At 39.9% G+C, this 19,806-nt stretch overlaps 1 protein-coding gene across 1 annotated transcript; it reads left to right on the top strand.

Annotated features, from left to right (window-relative positions):
- Nucleotides 1-627: 627 nt before the first annotated feature.
- GZMK (granzyme K) lies at nt 628-9,802 on the top strand. The gene is made up of 5 exons (XM_004422809.3): nt 628-798; nt 1,069-1,216; nt 6,346-6,496; nt 7,268-7,537; nt 9,407-9,802. The coding sequence occupies exons 1-5, from the start codon at nt 735-737 to the stop codon at nt 9,566-9,568; spliced, it is 795 nt and encodes a 264-aa protein (XP_004422866.1). The 5' UTR covers nt 628-734; the 3' UTR covers nt 9,569-9,802.
- The last annotated feature ends 10,004 nt before the right edge of the window (nt 9,803-19,806 follow it).

A 19,806-nucleotide genomic window follows, 5' to 3' on the forward strand; every position in this document is an offset into this window, starting at 1 on the left:
TCCTTGATTTTCAAAAGATATTATTATTGAGGCCCTGGATAAACACATGGTCATTTTCAATTAAAAATGAGTAAAAGAGAGACTTGGAATTAAAAATATGTTGCCAATGTTCCCCTTTAATAACATTATAAAATCTCCCACAAACGTAACTAAAATTTAACCAAAATGGCAAGACTAGGAATAAGTTTGCTACAAAACACGTGGGCTTCTCTGGATGACGTTCAGGCTTTAGCTAAGCCTTATTGTAACGCAACCATGATCTGTGCAAGGTTCCATGTCTCTCTACATGATAAATCTATGTCCAAATGAAAAATGGAGAAAAACTACATATGATAGGCATCATTTTCTGCCAGGACAAATAGTAAGTATTGCTTTAGAGCAATGAACATCTTTGAACCCTGCCTGCAACTTCTCTAAGTTCTTATAGCTTGGATATTTTTATTCTTTCACCATTTATAACATGAGTACTCATACAGATATTCAAGATGGTTAACTCTAGAAATGAGTTCTTTATTGCACACATTCCTCTCCCAAAAAAAGCGCTAAAAGCACAGATCTGAAACTCCCCAAACTGATACACACCTTTAAACCTAGGCGTGAAAAACCTTATCTCTAGAACATTTGTGGTAGGAAAGTTAAAACTTGCGAGATCAAATCTTAACTTTCAGAATCTTCTTCCCTCACCAATACAGTCGCAGTATTTCATCTGGGCTTCTTAAATCTAAGCCATTAAAATGACCAAGTTTTCTTCTTTTTCTCTATTTTTCCTAGTAACTGCGGCTTATATAACTCCAGAATGTAAGTATCTCCTATACCTACCACATATCAGCATTAAATGGGTTCCTAGTGACTGTATCGTTATATTACAAATGAAAATGATTTTTCACAACCAGATCTATCCATCTAAACTGTAATGTAATATACAATTGTTCATCAGTAGAGTTATAACTATTAGGTAACTATAGGGTTTTTTTTAGTCTTTGAAAATATTGTGATGATCCAAAGAAGAATTACATGAAATAATCTGCTTAGATCTTTTACGTTAAATCTTTTGGTTTTCTTTTGTAGGTTTCAACATGGAGATTATTGGAGGGAGAGAAGTGTCACCTCATTCCAGGCCATTCATGGCTTCCATCCAGGATGACGGCGGTCACGTTTGCGGAGGCGTTCTGATCCATCCGGAGTGGGTGCTGACCGCGGCCCACTGCCGCTTTCGGTGAGTACCCACACTTTCCGCGTAGGTGTTTTTCCTCAAGTTGGCTAAGAGAGAAGCTTGCCTCTCCCAGAGAGAATTTGATCTACCGTTAGCTTCTGCGATAACTGACCAACTGGTGGGGTTTATTTACCCGCTCGCACGCACATCGTGTCTTCTGCCCTGAGTTTTCCCTTTCGCAGAGAGCTGCTCTACCTTTCCCAGGCAAGCCATTAGACAAATCCAGGTGCCCCGTGTAACGCCAGGGAAGGCAGCTACAGCCGTATTCCTGAGCTCGTTGTCATACTGCCCGCGAGGAAAGCAGACAACCGGAGTTTGCAGCTCCGCGTCCCCATTTTACAAACGGGTAATAATAACAGTAGGACCTGCTTCATGGGGTTTTAAGGATTAAATAGTATCTTTTTAATATTTTAGTGTGCTTAGCTCATAGTAAGTACAAATATGTTGCAGCTATTATTGTTATTATACGTTTGAGGAGCCCGCTTTGCTAAGGGATTTTTAGATCCATTAACTCCGTCGTCCCACCTCCCACCCCAGAGGTCTTCCACAGTCTGGGAATCACAGCTAAGGGGCAACAACCTTCCCAGGCGAAAAAAAATTATAGATGATTTACACAGAGATAGAGAGAGAGTTATTTTTCTGGAATACTTAGACTATAACCTCTCAAAATCCATTTCAGCCTATGATTCTCTTACTTCTGCTAAAAAAGTCCAAAACCCTTCTTAGGAAACTGCAACCATCACAAAAGGAAAAGCAATAGAAAACTAATTTGGTGTTTCTTTGGGTTCGGGAGGGGTTGTTTCTTATTTATATGTTTTCTTCCTTATGTTCCTTGCCTAAATAAGCTAAGAAGAGGTGGGGCCTTCTCCTTTCCTTACAAACATTACAGCACTCCACTTAAGAAGCTCTTAGCCATAATGGTTTACTCTGTAGGCATCAGCTATATCTAAATGCAACAGCTAAATTGACTTGCTTCTCCATGTTTTGGGGGTTTTGTTTGCCCCATTTTAGTGAGACTGAACACAAATTAGAAATTTTGACACCTGCAAACAGTGAGAATTTATGTTTTATTTCTAAATAGCAAGACACTAATTTCTAATTTAATATGGCTACTTCATTTAAATGGGGTTCTTGCTGTCATAGAAATCACCCTTGTGTCCCCATCACTTCTGTGCTTTCTAGGGCACTTGTCCCCTGGGGACCAGCTAGGCAGAGGGTGACTATCAGTAAATGTTCATTCAATTCAAAATTTGCACGTCTTCAAATATGCTTATGGTACACATTTAAATGGACTATAACCTCCCCAGACACGGAGCTTGACTTATTATAAATGCTCAACAAATGCTGGATTGAAAGAAGGAAATAAATTGAAGGATTTTTTTTTCCTAAGCCAAAAACACAGTATATGAAGTCTTCCACAAGCCATAAGGTGTTATCCAAAGGTAACTAGTATTATCAAGTTGAATTTTAAATTTTGTCAAGTAAACTTGACTTAGTAGAAATGGATTCCCAAATTGACAAGTTGAGGAAAAGAGGTGTTGGAATTAAGAAAAAAAAAAAAACCTATTGCTAAATATCATTTTAAATGGCTAGAATTTAAAGAACTCCAGAATATATGGATCAAATTTCCTCTACGAAACACTTGGGTGTAAAAATGTAGACAAATTGGTGCTTGGAAAAATATTAAGCTTTATGAAATCCAAAATATTTATGAAATAGCTCAATGGTGGCTTCCCACAAATGTACTCCCAAGTATCCTGTGGGAATAGTCACTAATCCCAGGCTCCTCTCTCAGCAAAATGGTAAAGGAGGCCAAATCTGGGGTGTTCCCTTCTCACTACCCATCCATGCGGTTCCTTGCTTAGTCTCTTGGCCCCTTTATTAGTTGCCATGCCAATTATAAAAGGAAACTGGTTAAAAAGCTTCCAGTATAATCTTATTTTCAACATTTTAATGTATCAGAAGGAAAACTCACCAACTCTTGTCCATTGTCTTCCTGAGTCTCCTCCAATGCCTTCCCTCACTGAGCACTTCTACTCTCACCTGCCTAGTTGGTGAGTAGGTGGAACCCCCACAGCCCCTTTCACATGGCCTCACTCCATCTCACATCACTCAAGCCTCCCAGAGGAGAACAGTTAAAAATTCAGGCCCTGGATTCAAACCAACTGAGCTTTGATCCCTCCTGTATTTGCATCCTGGAGCCTCCGCTTAACATCTGTGGGACTGTCTCAAATTTGTTGATTTACCTGAGCCTCAACTTCCTCATCTGCAAAATTGGGATAATCATAATATGTCCCTCACAGGGCTGTTGTGAGGTTTAAATGAGGGAAAATATGTAAAATGCTTAGCACAAAACCCGGCACACCACAATAACTTAATAGATGTTATCTGATGCGAAATTATTATCTATGCCTTCCATGGTAATCACTGAGGAACAAATCTGATGATCCAGTCATGTTGGTGGGGTTGGACTGTGACAGCCCCTCTCTGATAGCCAGGTTATTCCCTCCTCTCTCAGGCAAAAAAGACCTCCAAGAAATAGGGATCCTTCCTTTACGGTCAGACCCAGAAGAGTAGGTCTGAGCAGAAACACTGCTCAGCGCCAAGGCAGACTGGAGGAGGAAATAAAAGGCTTGAAGGGGCTTGGCACGGGGCTTATAGAGGTGTCATGGAAAGAGCACTGGACTTGGAGTCACAAAAGTGAGTTTGGGTACTGATTCCCCTACTTATAATGTGTGTCACCTTTGGTCAGTCAAAGAACCCTTTCAGTAGTAAGGACTACACAGCCCATGGGCTTTAACAACACTGAGAAGGCTTACTCTTGAGCTCAATAGAGACCATGTTTATGGAGGTTGATGATGAAAAGACTTACTGTAAGCAATGCCTTGGTTCCGCTCTGCATGTAGTTCTGTTCCAGGTATGTCCAGGGTAGGACTCAGAAAGCTGCATTTTAAAAATCCTCCAGGTGATTCTGAAGTGGGTGGTCCACAGACCACCCATGGAGAAACTGTGCTGTACAAATGAAAGACACTAGTATTATTACTTCTCCTCTGTGTGAATTCAGACCCTGGTTTAGCTAAGAAGGTGGAATTCTAGAACTCAGGTAATTCCAGGTATCCTATAGGCAGAAAAACTGACCTTTGAAGTACAGATTACAATTGAAGTGTATCCAGAAATGGAAAGTTCAGAAAGCATTCATGGCCTGCTTGGGTTGTTTTTGGTATTAACATGTTCCAGTGGAGACAAAAATAACCAAGGCATTTCAAAGGCATTAACTAATCAAGGAAACTGGTAAAAGATGAAGGGAAATCAGAAATTTTCTCAGCTGCTTCCCCTGGTCAGATTTCATCTTCCACACCCTGCATTTGTACCTCACAGCCATCCTTGTGTTAGTTATCTGTGCATGTATTCATCTTTTCTGTTAGAGCAGTAGTCCTGGGGATCTTATATCATCCTTCCCCTCCAAAGCTTTGGGTTTAGTGAGTATGTTGAATTTGAGTTTGAATCAATCCTAAGAATTCTGATCCAAATCCTTTGAGAAATTTCATCCTCTGATTTTGTAATAGGCAAACTTTTCGACAAATAGAGCTGGAATTCCCGAAATAAACTCTTTTGGTAGAAACCAAAATGTGGTAATTCCCGGCAGCCATAGCCCTGCCATGTGCAAACCTGTCCCACTGTAGTCGTGTACTCATTGCCCAAACCTGAAACAGCCTTTTCTCCCTTTTTCTGTATGTTTCTATGCTCTTTTTAACTTTTATTAATCTTTATTAATATATTATTAGTAGTAATATTAATATATGTGTATGTGTGTTTTTACTGTGATCTGCCTTAGTTTTTTTCAAGTGACAATGAAATAGTTATATGTAAACAAATAAATATAATTCTTTTTATAACCTTCTTTGTTCCAAAAAAGGATTTGAAGTGGCTTCCTAAAGACACATATTAAAATGGGACATTTTTATAGTATGCAAATGGCTCCAAGGTGTTAAGATCTCAAAAAAATCATTTCTGTTTTCATAACTAGATGTAAATGTAATTTTATTCAACATACAGTAAATCAGATCAATTCTGGCACTGTTGAAACACTGTTACTAGAATTGTATACGACCAAGGATAAAAAAAAAAACTGTTGTTTCTTCATCTACCTCACCAGTTTATATCCTCTAAGTCTCCACAATGGACTTATCAAGGGCTACTAACCCTAAAGTGTCTTCAATTCAAATTAGCAATGATTTTTCACCTTGAGGAAAGTTTTGCTTTCTTGTCTAAATCATCTTTCCAATGGAGAGGGCAGAATATATGAGCAGATTTGACAGCCATTAAATGGACCTTACTTCTTCATATTGCCATGAGATGAGGTCTAGACATATCAGATTAGCAAGTGTAGAGTTGAGTCTCTATCTTTTAGTTATTAAAACACTTAACATTGGGGGGCCGACCCCGTGGCGTACTGGTTAAGTTTCATGCCTTCTGCTTTGGCAGCCCAGGTTCATGGATTCAGATCCCGGGCACAGACCTACCACTCGTCAGCCATGCTGGGGTGGCGACCCACATACAAAGTAGAGGAAGACTGGCACAGGTGTTAGCTCAGGGCTAATCTTCCTCAAGGAAAAAAAAAAAAGAGGAAGACTGGCAACGGATGTTAGCTCAGGGCAAATCTTCCTCAGCAAAAAAAAAAAAAAAAGGTTAAAATCATAAATTTTATGTTATGTATATTTTACCTCACTAAAAAAAAAAACTTAACAATTCTGGGTACAATCTCAATCCACAAACTCCAGAAATATAATTTCCTTTATTTTTACATAAATTAACACAATTTTACTGTAAACTTGATCTCAGTCAGTTAGGCTGTCACTCCTTTTTCTCCACAGTAGGGTACAAGTTCTGCTATTCTTTTGCAATGCTGGGGAATCGGAGTGGGACAGGTTTGAGAGTGGGTCATTTGGCCCTTGATATCATCCATTCATGCTTGAGTCCACTGAGACCTCTGTCACTCCACTTAATCCTGGGCAAGTTACTTTGGAGATGGTCGGCGTTCCTGTATATTTACGACCCTCTCCACCATTTCTGCTCTCACTGGGGGATTTGGGAATCATTCTGTTGCTTCTGTTCTCCTTGCTTTTTTTTAGGTTTGCCAAACGCCAGTCTGCTAAAGTGGTTTTAGGAGCACACTCTCTCTCAAAGAATGAGGCCTCCAAACAAATATTAGAGATTAAAAAATTTATACCATTCTCAAGATTTAGATCAGATCCTGAATCGAATGATGTTATGCTGGTTAAGGTATGTAGCATTGTCTTCCTTCAGTTTCTCCAATATTCTTATACAGCATAATTCTGTTGTTAAATCATCTATATAAAAGCACTTTGTTAGCACTCTCCCCATGTGTAAATTGACTGTGACATATTCCATAAGGGCCCATTTTGCTGCATATATTGCCTTGAAAGAAATAAGAATTTATTACAATGCATCAGAGCTGTGTTTATACAAGGAAAAGCAACTCTGATGCTCACATACGTGGGAGGGGAACATCCAAACAGGCCCAAGGATCCACACTGAAAGCTTTTTTCCCAAAAGCTTTTATCATTAGCAAGTGAAAAATATGTCATTTATACAACAGAGCCAACCAAGTGACTTCAAGGACACAGAAGTGAGTTACAACTTAGTCTAGACCATACTTATTCTAGTCCAAACTTAGTCTAGACCATACTCAAGGGTCCTATCCAGCAGGAAACAGCTCAGCCCTCAAAGTCATGACCTATGGATGTTATTCCACAGAAAACCATCCAATGCAGAGCAAAGGCCAGTTTGCTTGAGACTGGGCAAAATTCCTGCTTTGTGTAAGTTCCCTCCCAAGCATCAGTGAGCTCTGTGGGGAATGGAGAGCATGTTCAGAAAAGCAGCCACCACAAATGCAGCTGCGAGCTACCACCAAAGTAGATTCCAGAAGAGGGACGCCCTCCTAGAGCAGAGGGACCACACATACATCGCTCAGGCTCATAGCAGAATACTATTGGGGACAAATGATGACTGATTCTTTTTTCAATCTGTCAGCTTTACACAGCCGCAAAACTCAACGAGTATGTCCAGCTGCTCCACCCAAGATCCAAAAACGATATTAGAGCTGGAACGAAATGCCAGGTTACTGGCTGGGGGGCCACCGACCCAGAAGTTTTAACCCCCTCTGATACCCTGCAAGAAGTCACTGTTACTGTCATAAGTAGAAAACTTTGCAACAGCCGAAGTTATCACAACCACAACCCTATAATAACTAAAGACATGATATGTGCAGGAGATGCCAAAGGCCAGAAGGATTCCTGCCAGGTAAGAGTCTGTCACTCAAACAGGCATCTCAGAGCAATGTACTGCTGTCAGTGCTCCATCTGCTCACTAGCACAGAGGAGGAGAGGCCTGAAGACCACAAAACCACAATTCCCAAAAGTTACTCTCCATTCCTGCACAGCATTCTCTATTCTTTTTCACCCACCAGTGTGAAGGAGTCATAAGAACTTTCCCAACACATAATAAGCACTCATTAAATGTTTGTTAATAAGGATAATGGAATATATATGATAACTTGTATAGGCTTTTTCTGAGGGGTGTTATCGTCCTTGGAAAGCCTACCAACTCTGAGGTCACTAGTGGTGATTAGAAGAAAACTTCTCCAAAAAAAAGACCCACCCTTTAAATTAATCAATAGACAGGTCTTACAAGACTCAAATGCAAAAAGCTCAGATATATAGTATCTGCTTCTTAAATTATATTGGCTGACTGAATAAAAGGAACAGCAGTCATACTTATCAAAATCTTTTGTTTTGCTTTTGTGAGGAAGATCAGCCCTAAGCTAACATCCAATGCTAATCCTCCTTTTTTTTTTTTTTTTTTTGCTGAGCAAGATTGGCCCTGGGCTAATATCTGTGCCCATATTCCTCTACTTTATATGGGACACTGCCACAGCATGGCATGACAAGCAGCGCGCCAGTGCACACCCAGGATCTGAACCTGCGAACCCCGGGCCGTGGCAGCGGAGCGCGTGCACTTAACCGCTTGCGCCACCAGGCTGGCCCCCCTTATCGAAATCTTTTGTTTCCTGAAGTAGTAAAAAAAAAAAAATAGGTGTTCATGTGTACAGGTGACAAATAGGTAGTACAGATGGGTTACTAATTTTTGAAAAATTAGAATACAATATTCACACTCTACTCTATTAAACATGATCGGGGGAAAGTATGATGATGATTTTAAAGATCATGTGTATCTGCAACGCCCCAAGATCATCATTCCCCTAAGACTCTATTTTCATGGCCAACCAGAGCACAAAGTACTGCAGTTTGCCATGTGAGTGGCAGCAGTGGTGAAGGCTGCTCTTCAGATTTGAAAGCCAACTCTTCATCTGAAAGGCCAGGCCTCTATCACCCTGTCACTTTCCTTGACAGAATTTTAGTTACATGTTTTGTTGTCAGAGTCCTCAAGAGTCAGTTCACTGAGCAAGTATTTACTAATGTTGTATACGTGCAAAGCACCATGTTCAATCACATACGGATACAAAAACAGGAAAAAAATAATAGAGAAGATAGTGTCCCTGCCACCAAGGCATTGACTACAATACGTTGCTCTTTTCTGCCAGTCTCAATAGCAATTTAATTTCAAATCCATGAGCACCAAAATGAAATTCACAGTTTACAAAATTTCTTTTATTTCAATGGGTTATTTCAAACTATGTCTACCCATTCCTTAATAAATAAAGTTCAATAGTCACTGATTACCAAAGGATATATATATATAGTCCTAGACAGAGACAGGGACACGGACAGAGAGGGAGACAGACGGACAGAAACACTGTCCTAGACAGAGACAGGGACACGAACAGAGAGACAGACAGACAGATGGATGGAAACATGGTCCTAGACAGAGACAGGGACATGGACAGAGAGAGAGAGATGGACAGAGGGACAGAAACATGGTCCTGGATAGAGACAGGGACACGGACAGAGACGGAAACAGACAGAAAGAACCATGGTCCTGGACAGAGACAGAGACACAAAGAACCCACACTGAGTAAGGGACTGTGTCGGGCACTCTTCAAGAACAAAGAAACCAGGGACCCAGGTAATAATGCTTTGAGTAATCAACAGTTGGTGATAGAAAAAGCTCAACAGCTTCTTACCAAGTATCTGCCCATTTTCTTCTTTCCAGGGTGACTCAGGTGGCCCCTTGGTCTGCAAAGGTGCCTTCTATGCCCTAGTCTCTGGAGGTCGTAAGTGTGGTGATGCCAAGAAACCTGGAGTCTACATCCTATTAAGCCAGAAATATGAGGCTTGGATCAAACGCAAGCTTCACCCATCTCATGGGAACTGAGACTACAAATGATTTTCTTGGATCTACCAGTTGCTTGCTTTTGTTTCTGTGTTTGTTTTTCATAATATGTTCTACTGGCCAACTCTGTCTTCAGATTTAGTTAAAGTGGAGCACAGTGTCCATTCTTGCCCCACTTAGGACGGATTTTGTTAAGGAATCAAGTTTCTTTTTCACATATACCACTGATGTATTTTGACTACGCTGACTTCGTTCTGAATAAAACTTAGAAAACTATCTGTTTGTCTTTGATGGAAATAAGGTTCAACAAATGATATATACTCCCCAGTCTACCCACACTCCCCAAAAGGGCAAAAAGGTGATAAACAAGACAGTTATGGCACCACCTTCAACCGGGTTTATGTTGTGATTTCTGCTGGATCATCCTAAGCTGTATTTTTAAAATAAGAAATAGTAAATTCAAACACTCCAACTCAAGCTAAGAAAATCATCAGGGTTTGTGCAAATATTATTAGGATAGTACTCTTTTTAAATTTATGTCACACTTCATTCCAAACAGGATTTAAAGCAATGTATAAAAATACCTGCAATAAAACAAGATATAAAATTAAAAATAATTTTTCCTCAAAAAATTTGAAAAATACTATGTGATTCAGCAAGTCCACTTCTGAGTATTTATCCAAAGAAAACAAAAACACTAACTCAAAAAGATATATGGACCCCCATGTTCACTGCAACACTATTTACAATAGCCAAGATATGGAAACAATTTAAGTGTTCATTGATGGATGATGGATAAAGAGATTGTGGTATATATATAATGGAATATTATACAGCCATAAAGAAGAATGAAATCTTACCATTTGCAACAGCGTGGATGGACCTCGAGGGCATCATGCTAAGTGAAATAAGTCAGACAGAGAAAGACAAATACTGTATGATCTCTTTCACATGCAGAATCTTAAAAATAAAAACAAAATTCATAGATGCAGAGAACAGATTGGTGGTTGCCAGAGGCAGGGGGGTGGGGAGTGGGAGAAATCAGTGAAGAAGGTCAAAAGGAAAAAAAAATTAAATTAATAAAATAATAATTTGGTGAAGAAATTGAGGCAAGGGGGAAATGCGACTAAGAAAGAAAAGATGAAGACAAGAATGTTGTTAATACCTAAAGTTCCATAACTTTCTTCCTATACTTTTGGTAGAAGGAGCCATATTTGGCTCTATGCTTCACATGAGTCAATGCAAAAAGATCAACATAATCAGTTGTATGAATTATGGTGTCCAGGAAATAAAAATAAACTATTTGCCTAGAAGTAGGACCACTGATGCTGAAACTGAGACCAGAGAGAACTTTCTTCCATGATCCTTCTAAGAAGGACACTGTGCCATAATTCTCATGTCCCTACCAACTCCATCAGGATCACCTGAAAAGATTGTTTGTAATACAGATTGCCCTGACTCCTTGCCCTGAAATTCAGATTGAATAAGCTTGAGGTGGGTCTGGAAATCTGCATTGTTTAAAAGCAATTCAGTTGATTCTGACAAATGGGCAAATCTGAAAGCCACTGATAGTAATAAAATCTTACAAAAAAGTACGACAAGGAGTGACATCAGCATCGTGGCTGAGTGAGTTGTTCCCTTGTCTCTCCCCTCTAAGTTACAACCAGTAGGACATCCACTGACCAACAAAGTACTCTCTGCATTGCACACCAGAATTCCTGAGAGATCCATACATCTATACATCTGAGGGTGGGAGGACTAGACCTCTGGGAGGAGGTGGAACTAGGGGAGCAGCCCCCGCCCCTTCCCCTGGCAGTGGCGATCCAAAATGTGGATACGCCAGCAGGGGTGGTGGTGCCGCGACCTGAGGTTTCAAAAAGCACACTGTTGTGGGCCAATGACCAGAGGCTGCAGGAGTAGCAGTTGTGCTCACGGCTCAGTCCCTCCCCCTCCCCTAGAAGTGGCAGGTGGCATCTGGACCTGAGGCTTCAGGATCCACAGCAGAACCCATGACCCAGCCCCCAGTGGCAGCAGCCCCACCAGTGGCTCTACCAGCAGTGGGGGGTGCATACAAGACCCCAGGCCCACGGCAGCAACAGCAACACCCATGAACTGAGTACTCCTGGAAGTGGTGCCGCCAGCATGGCCCAAATAACCTAAGAGCAGCAGCACAGGTGGTGCATGGGGCAGCAGCACCCAAGCAAATGGAGAGCCCACAGAGAGCCAGTGGGGAAACATGAGACCCAGGTGACCCTGGAAGCAGTAGTGGTGCTCACAATCTGGCGACCCCAGTGGCAACACCCACAACTGCAGTGACAACATAAGCAGCAAGTCACCAGCAACCTCAGAGCCACAAGCAGCACAAGGGGGCAGGGATGATGCTTCTGGCAGAGGCAGTAGAGGGCGAAAAGTGCAGGTTCTCAAATACAACGAGAAGCAGCTCAGAATCAAAGTAACCAAATCTTTATCCAAATAAGAAGGGTGTTTACTACAACAAATGCACCAGCAGAGGAACAACTCATCAAGCACCATGAAGAGCTACAGTAAAATAGTAGCACAGAAAGAAAATGATAACTCTCAGAAACCAAATTTGAAGTCACAGAAGATTGTGATCTGACAGAGAATTGAAAATAGCTGTCATGAAGAAACTCAATAAGTTACAAGAAAACTCAAAGACAGTTCAGTGGGCTCAGGAATTAAATTAATGAACAGAAAGAGTACTTCACCAAAGAGATTGAAACTCTCAAAAAAAAATCAAACAGAAATTCTGGAGGTGAAGAACACAATTAATGAGATAAAAAATAAAGTAGAAATCATTGGAAATAGAGCAGACCGTATTGAAGAGAGAATTAGTGAGCTCGAAGACAGAAATCTAGAAATGATTCAGGTGGAAGAGGAAAAAGAACTAATATTTTTTAAAAATGGAGAAATTCTACAAGAAATATTTGACTCAATTAGGAAAAGCAACATAAGGATAATGGGTATCCTACAAGAAGAGAGGGAGAAAGGAGCAGAGAGCTTATTTAAAGAAAGAATAGCTGAGAACGTCCCAAACCTGGGGAAGGAACTGGATATACAAGTACATGAAGCTAATAGAAATCCTAATTATCTCAATGCAAAAAGTCCTTCTCTAGAGCTTGGCCCTGTGGCCGAGTGGTTCAAGTTCTGCATGCTCCACTTTGGTGGCCCAGGTTCATGGGTTCGGATCCCGGGCACAGACCTACTCCACTCACCAGCCACGCTGTAGTGGTGTCCCAAGCATAAAGTAGAGGAAGATTGACACAGATGTTAGCTCAGGGATAATTTCCTCTAGCAAAAACATAGGAAGATTGCCAGGGGACATTAGCTCAGGGCGAATCTTCCTCAGCAAAAAAAAAAAAGAAAGAAAGAAAGAAAAAGACTTTCTTCAAAGCACATTATATTAAACTATATTAAAACTGTCAAAACTCAATGACAATAAAAGAATATTAAAGGTGGCCAGAGAGAAGAAAATAACTTACAAAGGAATCTTCATTAGCATATCAGTGATTTCTCAGCAGAAATTCTACAAGATAGGAGAGCATGGAATGATATATTCCAAATATTGAAAGATGAAAACTATCAGCCAAGAATACTTTATCCAGCAAGTTATCCTTCAGATACAAAGGTGAAATAAAGACTTTCCCAGACAAAGAAAACCTAAGGGAGTTCATCGTCACTAGACCTGCCCTACAAGAAATGTTGAAAGGAAACCTCCTACCTGAAACAAAAAGGCAAAGGCATACAAAGCTTTGAGAAAGGTGACAAATAGATAGACAGAATTAGAAAAGTGTTACTCTATATCAGAATAGATTAGTAAACACTTAATCATAACTTAATTATAACAAAATTATAATAAAGGCTAAAGGGAAAGAAAGCATCAAAAATAACTATAAGAGGCTGGTCTTCCTCAGCAAAAAGAGGAGGATTCGCATGGATGTTAGCTCAGGGCTTATCTTCCTCACAAAAAAATAAAATAAAATAAAATGATAAGTATAAGCACTTCAATTTGGTAACAAACTCAAAATATAAAAAGAGATAATTTGTGACAACAAAACCATAGAAGGGGAAGAGGAAAAGGATGGAACCTACATAGGCTAATGGAAATAAGATACTACCAGCAAAAAAATTACTGTCTCGTCTATGAGATCTTTTATACAAACCTAATGGTAACCACAAAACAAAAAATCAGAGCAGAGTCACAAATCATAAATAAAGAGGAAACTGAGAAAAACATCACAGAAAACCACCAAACTAAAATGGCAGACAGAAATACAAGGAAAAAGAAACAATGAAAATATAGACCAACCAGAAAACATAAGATAAAATGGCAATATTAAGCCCTCATATATCAATAATCATTCTAAATGTAAATGGATTGAATTCACCAATCAAAAGACACAGAGCGGATGCATTAAAAAATAAGATCCAACACCAGGCTGCCTCCCGGAGACCCATCTCAGCTCTAAAGACAGACAGGCTCAGAATGATGGGATGGAAGATGATACTCCAAGCAAATGGCAACCAAAAAAAAGCAGATGTAGCCATAATTATATCAGACAAAATAGACTAGATAAATGCCTATAGAAGGAAAGTACCTCAACATAATGAAGGCCATATATGACAAACCCACAGCCAACATCATACTCAATGGTAAGAAACTGAATGTTATTCCTCTAAGAACAGGAAGAAGACAAGGATGCACACTCTTGCCACTCTTATTCAACACAAAATTGGAAGTCCTAGCCAGAGAAATTAGGCAAGAAAAAGAAATAAAAGGGATCCAAATTGAAAAGAAAGAAGTAAAACTGTCACTATTTTGGATGACATGATTCTATCAATAGAAAACTCTAAAGAATCCCCCCAAAATCTATTAGAAATAATTGATGAGTACAGTAAAGTTGCAGGATACAAAATCAACATAAAAAAATCAGCTACATTTCTATACAATAACAATGAACCAGCACAAAGAGAAATCAAAAATACAATCCCATTTATAGTCACAACAAAAAGAATAAAATCACTAGGAATAAATTCAACCAAGGAGGTAAAAGACCTATACACTGAAAACTATAAGACATTATTGAAAGAAATTGAAGAAGATATAAAGAAATGGAAAAGTAATCCATGCTCATGGATTGGAAGAATAAACATAGTTAAAATGTCCATATTACCTAAAGCAATCTACAGATTCAATGCAATCCCAATCAGCATCAACAAAATGATCAACAAAATTTTCTCCACCAACTGGGAGAAAATATTTGCAAATCATGTACCTGATAAGGGGTTAATATCCAAAATATATAAAGAACTCAACAACAAAAAAATGAACAACCCAATCAAAAAATGGGCAGAAGATTTGAACAGACATTTTTCCAAAGAAGATATACAGATGGCCAACAGGCACATGAAAAGATGTTCAACATCACTAATTATTAGGGAAATGCAAGTCAAAACTACAATGAGATATCACCTCACCCCCATCAGAATGGCTATAATTAACAAGACAAGAAATAACAAGTGTTGGAGAGGGTGAGGAGAGAAGGGAACCCTCGTACACGGCTGGTGGAAATGCAAAATGGTGCGGCCACTATGGAAAATAGTAAAGAGATTTCTCAAAAAAATTAAGAATAGAAATACCATATGATCCAGCTATCCCAATTCTGGGTATTTATCCAAAGAACGTGAAAACACTAATTCAAAAAGATATATGCACCCCTATGTTCACTGAAGCATTATTCTCAATAGCCGAGACTTAGAAGCAACCCAAGTGCCCATCAACAGATGAATGGATAAGGAAAATGCGGTATTTATACATACAATGGAATACTATTCAGCCATAAAGAAACAGAAGAAATCATGCCATTTGCAACAACATGAAGGACCTTGAGGGTATTATGCTAAGTGAAATAGTTAGACGGAGAAAGACAATTACCATGTGACTTTACTCATATGTGGAAGATAAACAAACACATAGCTATGAAGAACAGATTAGTGGTTACCAGAGGGGAAGGAGGTAGGAGAAGGACAAAAAGAGAAAAGGGGCACATATATACGGTGAGAGAGGGAAACTAGACTCTTGGTGGTGAACATGCAGCCTATTCAGAAGTCAAACTATAATGATGTATACTTGAAATTTACATAACGTTATAAACCAATGTGACCTCAACAAAATAAAGTCAAAAACAAGAACAATAAGTGTCATGGGATTGTTTTTTAAAAATCCTTCAGTATAAACTGGTGACTGAAGACCAAAGTGCAATTCAGTAAGTGCACTTAAGGGTCTCAGCTGTCCTAGACTGCGGTAGTCCTGTCATTTGAGTAGTAACAATTTCTAATTTGGGTGGGTAGTGGTGGAGGATGGGAGAGTCATTCAGGCTTCTCCTTCAACAGGCAGAAACCAACGGGTTAATCTCAGCTCTATGTTTAATTTGGGTTTCAAAGGATAAATAGTGCTCATTTCCAAGTGGCACCATCAAGTTTTCTTCCATTCACGTAGAAATGAACACTTTCATTTGTTTGTGTATTGTCATGGTTCTTAGAAACCATTAAGCAGCACTACTGTACTAAGGATACTTAGACAAATGGAAGCACTGGGATAAAAAGCAACCTAATTAAAATTATAGAACTGCTTTAAGAATCAAGTAGTAGAAAAGGGTTCTTTAAGTGTTCCGTTTTGTGTCATTTTGATTCATTATAAATGTACTGATTATGATCTAGAAATCTCAGACTATATCTCATAAGAAAAGAAAGCGAGGAAATTGCAGAGACTCTGGAATCACCATTACAAAATAACTGTCTATTTCATCTAAATTTCAAATCCATGGAACGTACCATTGTAAGTCTTTTTAATCTAACAAGAGGACTGTCGAGACTTCCTCTGGTTGCGGTGGGTGAGTATCCTGAAAATTTGTCACTAAAACCTGAGGGTTGTGTTTTGATTTTAGACTCCATACTGTTCACATCCAATAGTCAAACCAGATCAGATTGCCAGAGAGGAAGCTTCTGTCAACAGCTGTGGCAGAACTGGTGACTCTGAAATTGGAAGATAAACAGTTTATTTTGACAAGCAGCTGATGATGGAACCCACAATTGAAAAGCATCGTTCATCCTTTCAGGGGAGTTTATTTTATTAAACATATGAAAACCTTCTCAACATAGCCTAAAATAATATTGCATTTTAGTTCGGGGAGTTCTGTCTTTGAGAGATTATTTGATTCCCTCTATGGCCTCAAAGACAAGTTGAGAGTCAAAATGAGGCAAAGATCCAGATTTAAAAACTGCTCAAAGGTTCTCGGGGAACATGGTTAGCTGTTGTCACCCTGAATTATTCCACTTTCTCCTTTCCTTGTGACTGTGGACAGAACACATTTGCCTTCCTCACAGACACAGAAAAATGCTACATGCTTTATTTTATGTCTAGCCAGTTTAAAAAAAGTGACAGCACTAAAAACAATTAGGTCCAAATATAATGCATGAAACAAATCAGTATTAATCAGGTGAGTGACTAAACCAGTCTAGAACCAAGTAGCAGAACTAGTCCTACCTTCTGACTCTCATAGTTTTTGCACATAATAAATCCCAGCTCAACCCGAAATGACAGGAGAAGCAGTGCCTCAGAGCTTGATTGTTTCAGAAAGGCATCTCCTTAAAGGAGAACTGCCCTCAGTCAATCAGGGACGTTCTTCCTCCTTGACTGAGCTCTCAGTGTGGGACAGGGCACACAGGTAATGAGAGGGAAAGGGGACTGCTCAAACTGTCTGAGGGCGACGTACCCAGATCTCTCAAAAAGCTTACAATTTCACAAGATTATTGACGCATACCTGAAAAGCTACTCCTCTGTTGTCTTACGACTTGTTTGAGTACCAAGTACATGCTGCTGGCTGAACAGTTGGGTTCCTTGTGTGGGAGATCAAGATTTGGCCACCCTAAAATATATCTCTTTACCTTGATTGTTTTCTCTGAGGGACATTTGACCTCCCCCACTAACTGCCTAAAGAATTTGACATGGTGGCTCCTTCCTGGAACAGATCTTCTATCATGATGGCTATAAAGATAATGTAGGATAGAGGTTACAATAGCAAAGGCACCAAGCCTCTTTTATCAAAAAACTCTGTCTCTCCCTGACCACATTATCTATAGATGACCCCAAAAAGAATTGTCCTCCTGCCCTCTGAAGTCCCAGGCCACTACCCACCCCCAACACGCTCCTCGCCTTTAGCTGCAATACTTAAGCAAGCAGCTTAGACAGAGGGACGAGTTGCTCATTTCTGAGTTTCTCCCATGTATACATGTTATTAAACTTGGTATTATTTTCTCCGGCTAACCTGTCTTGTTAATTATTTGGCCAGCCATAAGAACCTTAAGGAAAAGGGCAGAGGGAGATTCTCCCTCTTCCCCCGACAGTTTCAAGCATCTTGAATGCTTCAGCCCTGCTTTTAAGCTTTCACACATTGACTTCCTGTTTACAAATGTTAACTTCTTCAGTCTTTTTGTTGAGTCATATCAGTCAACTCTAGATTGACGTACCCTCCTCACCACCTTTGTCCTCTACCATGAAAGGATCATGTTCATTTTCTGGTTTTAACCATAAATGTCTATGTAACAGCCTATTAAAGGCAGCATATGGGGTTTACACTGAGGCTTCTGAGAACTTAGAAGTAAGTAGAATAAAATTGCCCTCTGAGAGTTAAAATTTAAACTCCATACATATTGGGTCAAAGCATAGATACACAAAATCACTCTGAAGAGACGGTGAGGTTCCCAAGCCTACAAGACCGGCTGTAATCTGCTTGAAGGTTAGCAACTCTCAAGATGAGTGTCCCAGTCAGAAGGACAGGAGGACAGCCATGGATACAGGAAAAAGGAGGCCACAGGCAGTGGACCAACAAGAACTGACGGGGAAGAGAGTGACGTGAGCCCCTGGACCTGCCTTCTGCTCCATGGCAAGCCCATCTTACTTTAGTTTGATTCTACTAAGCATTCAGCTGACTTACCTGGTCTTTTTCTAATTCCATGCTCAAAATCCTCTACCACCTCAAGCTGAACTGCCCTGTAAAGGAAAGACAATAAAGTTGAGAGCTCAAATGCAAAAAGACAGCAGAGCTCAAACTGAGAGGGACTTACCAATGGCCTTTGGAAATGGCAAGAAAGTGAACTCAAAAGAGTTCCTGGGGCACCATGCCTATGTTTCTCATTGTCCCCGAATGCCGACAGAAGTTCTCTTCGGATCCCAACACTGGCACCAAATCTGTTAAAAAACAAAATTCAACTGAGTAAATTTGAAGATCTCATTGGCTTTATTAAACAATTCATGAATCAGGCAGCATCCCATCTAGCAACTAAAAGCGCTCTCTAAGGAATTACACAAAACGGAACGTTTTTATAGGCAGAAGGAGGGTAGGGTAAGAAGGTATTAGCAGAAGAAAAGAAACAATTGTTTTGGGCACCTTCTTTAGGGGGGAAGGGAATGACAGGGGTCTAATCATGCAGATTACCTCACTAACGCTAGTCAGGAAATTTCAGATTAACTGCTTAACGTTCACATTCCCGGAAGGGGCTGAAACTGTAATTAAGTCTTAGTTTTGCTGTCATGGGGGCAAAATGACTCCATTTCAGGCCTCTTATTTCTGTTTTTTAACAATTGGGGTAACTTGAATTTCTCTTTAAGAGTCAAATCCACTCTTGCTGTGCTGAAAAAAATCTAATTTCAATCCCTGCTGTAATAAAGGTCAAACTCTGAACGTTGGTAAATTCACCAACATAATGAATGCTAACTACTCCATGGGACTTTTCAACAGATCCACAGCCTGCCTTTCCCCTAGAGAGTACTCTTGGCATCCCTGGCCTCTGGCCACAGGCATGAAAAGTGCTCACCATTTGGAGCATCCATACATACGTATTCCCATTCCTACTCTGATTATCCAATAACTCCAAGAAGTATTATGGTTTTTTATTTGCATTCTATCTGGTTCATTCAGTAAGAGACTACTGGTTTGCTACTCAACAGCCATCTCCTCTCTTCCCTTGTAACAAAACTCAAATTTTATTTGGAGCCACAAATGTACACAGCTGAAATATGGTATTTTCCAACTTTTCTCACTGCTAGTAGTGGTCAAGACAATGTAAGTGAAAATCATTGGCTGGGGGTTTCCAGGAAGTTCCTTTAAAGAGGGCTGATTCAGGACCAGCCCAGTGGCATAGCAGTTAAGTGTGCTCACTCTACTTCAGTGGCCCAGGGTTCGCAGGTTCGGATCCCGGGA

The sequence above is a fragment of the Ceratotherium simum genome, chromosome 18, assembly GCF_057802395.1.
Source record: "Ceratotherium simum simum isolate JZ-2026a chromosome 18, ASM5780239v1, whole genome shotgun sequence".
Taxonomy (NCBI): domain Eukaryota; kingdom Metazoa; phylum Chordata; class Mammalia; order Perissodactyla; family Rhinocerotidae; genus Ceratotherium; species Ceratotherium simum.

Bases quoted from the DNA above. Each gene is read 5' to 3' on its own strand.
- GZMK (XM_004422809.3), top strand. From the start codon at position 735: ATGACCAAGTTTTCTTCTTTTTCTCTATTTTTCCTAGTAACTGCGGCT. The intron at 799-1,068 runs GTAAGTATCTCC...TTTCTTTTGTAG, and splicing joins GGCTTATATAACTCCAGAAT to GTTTCAACATGGAGATTATT. The intron at 1,217-6,345 runs GTGAGTACCCAC...GCTTTTTTTTAG, and splicing joins GCGGCCCACTGCCGCTTTCG to GTTTGCCAAACGCCAGTCTG.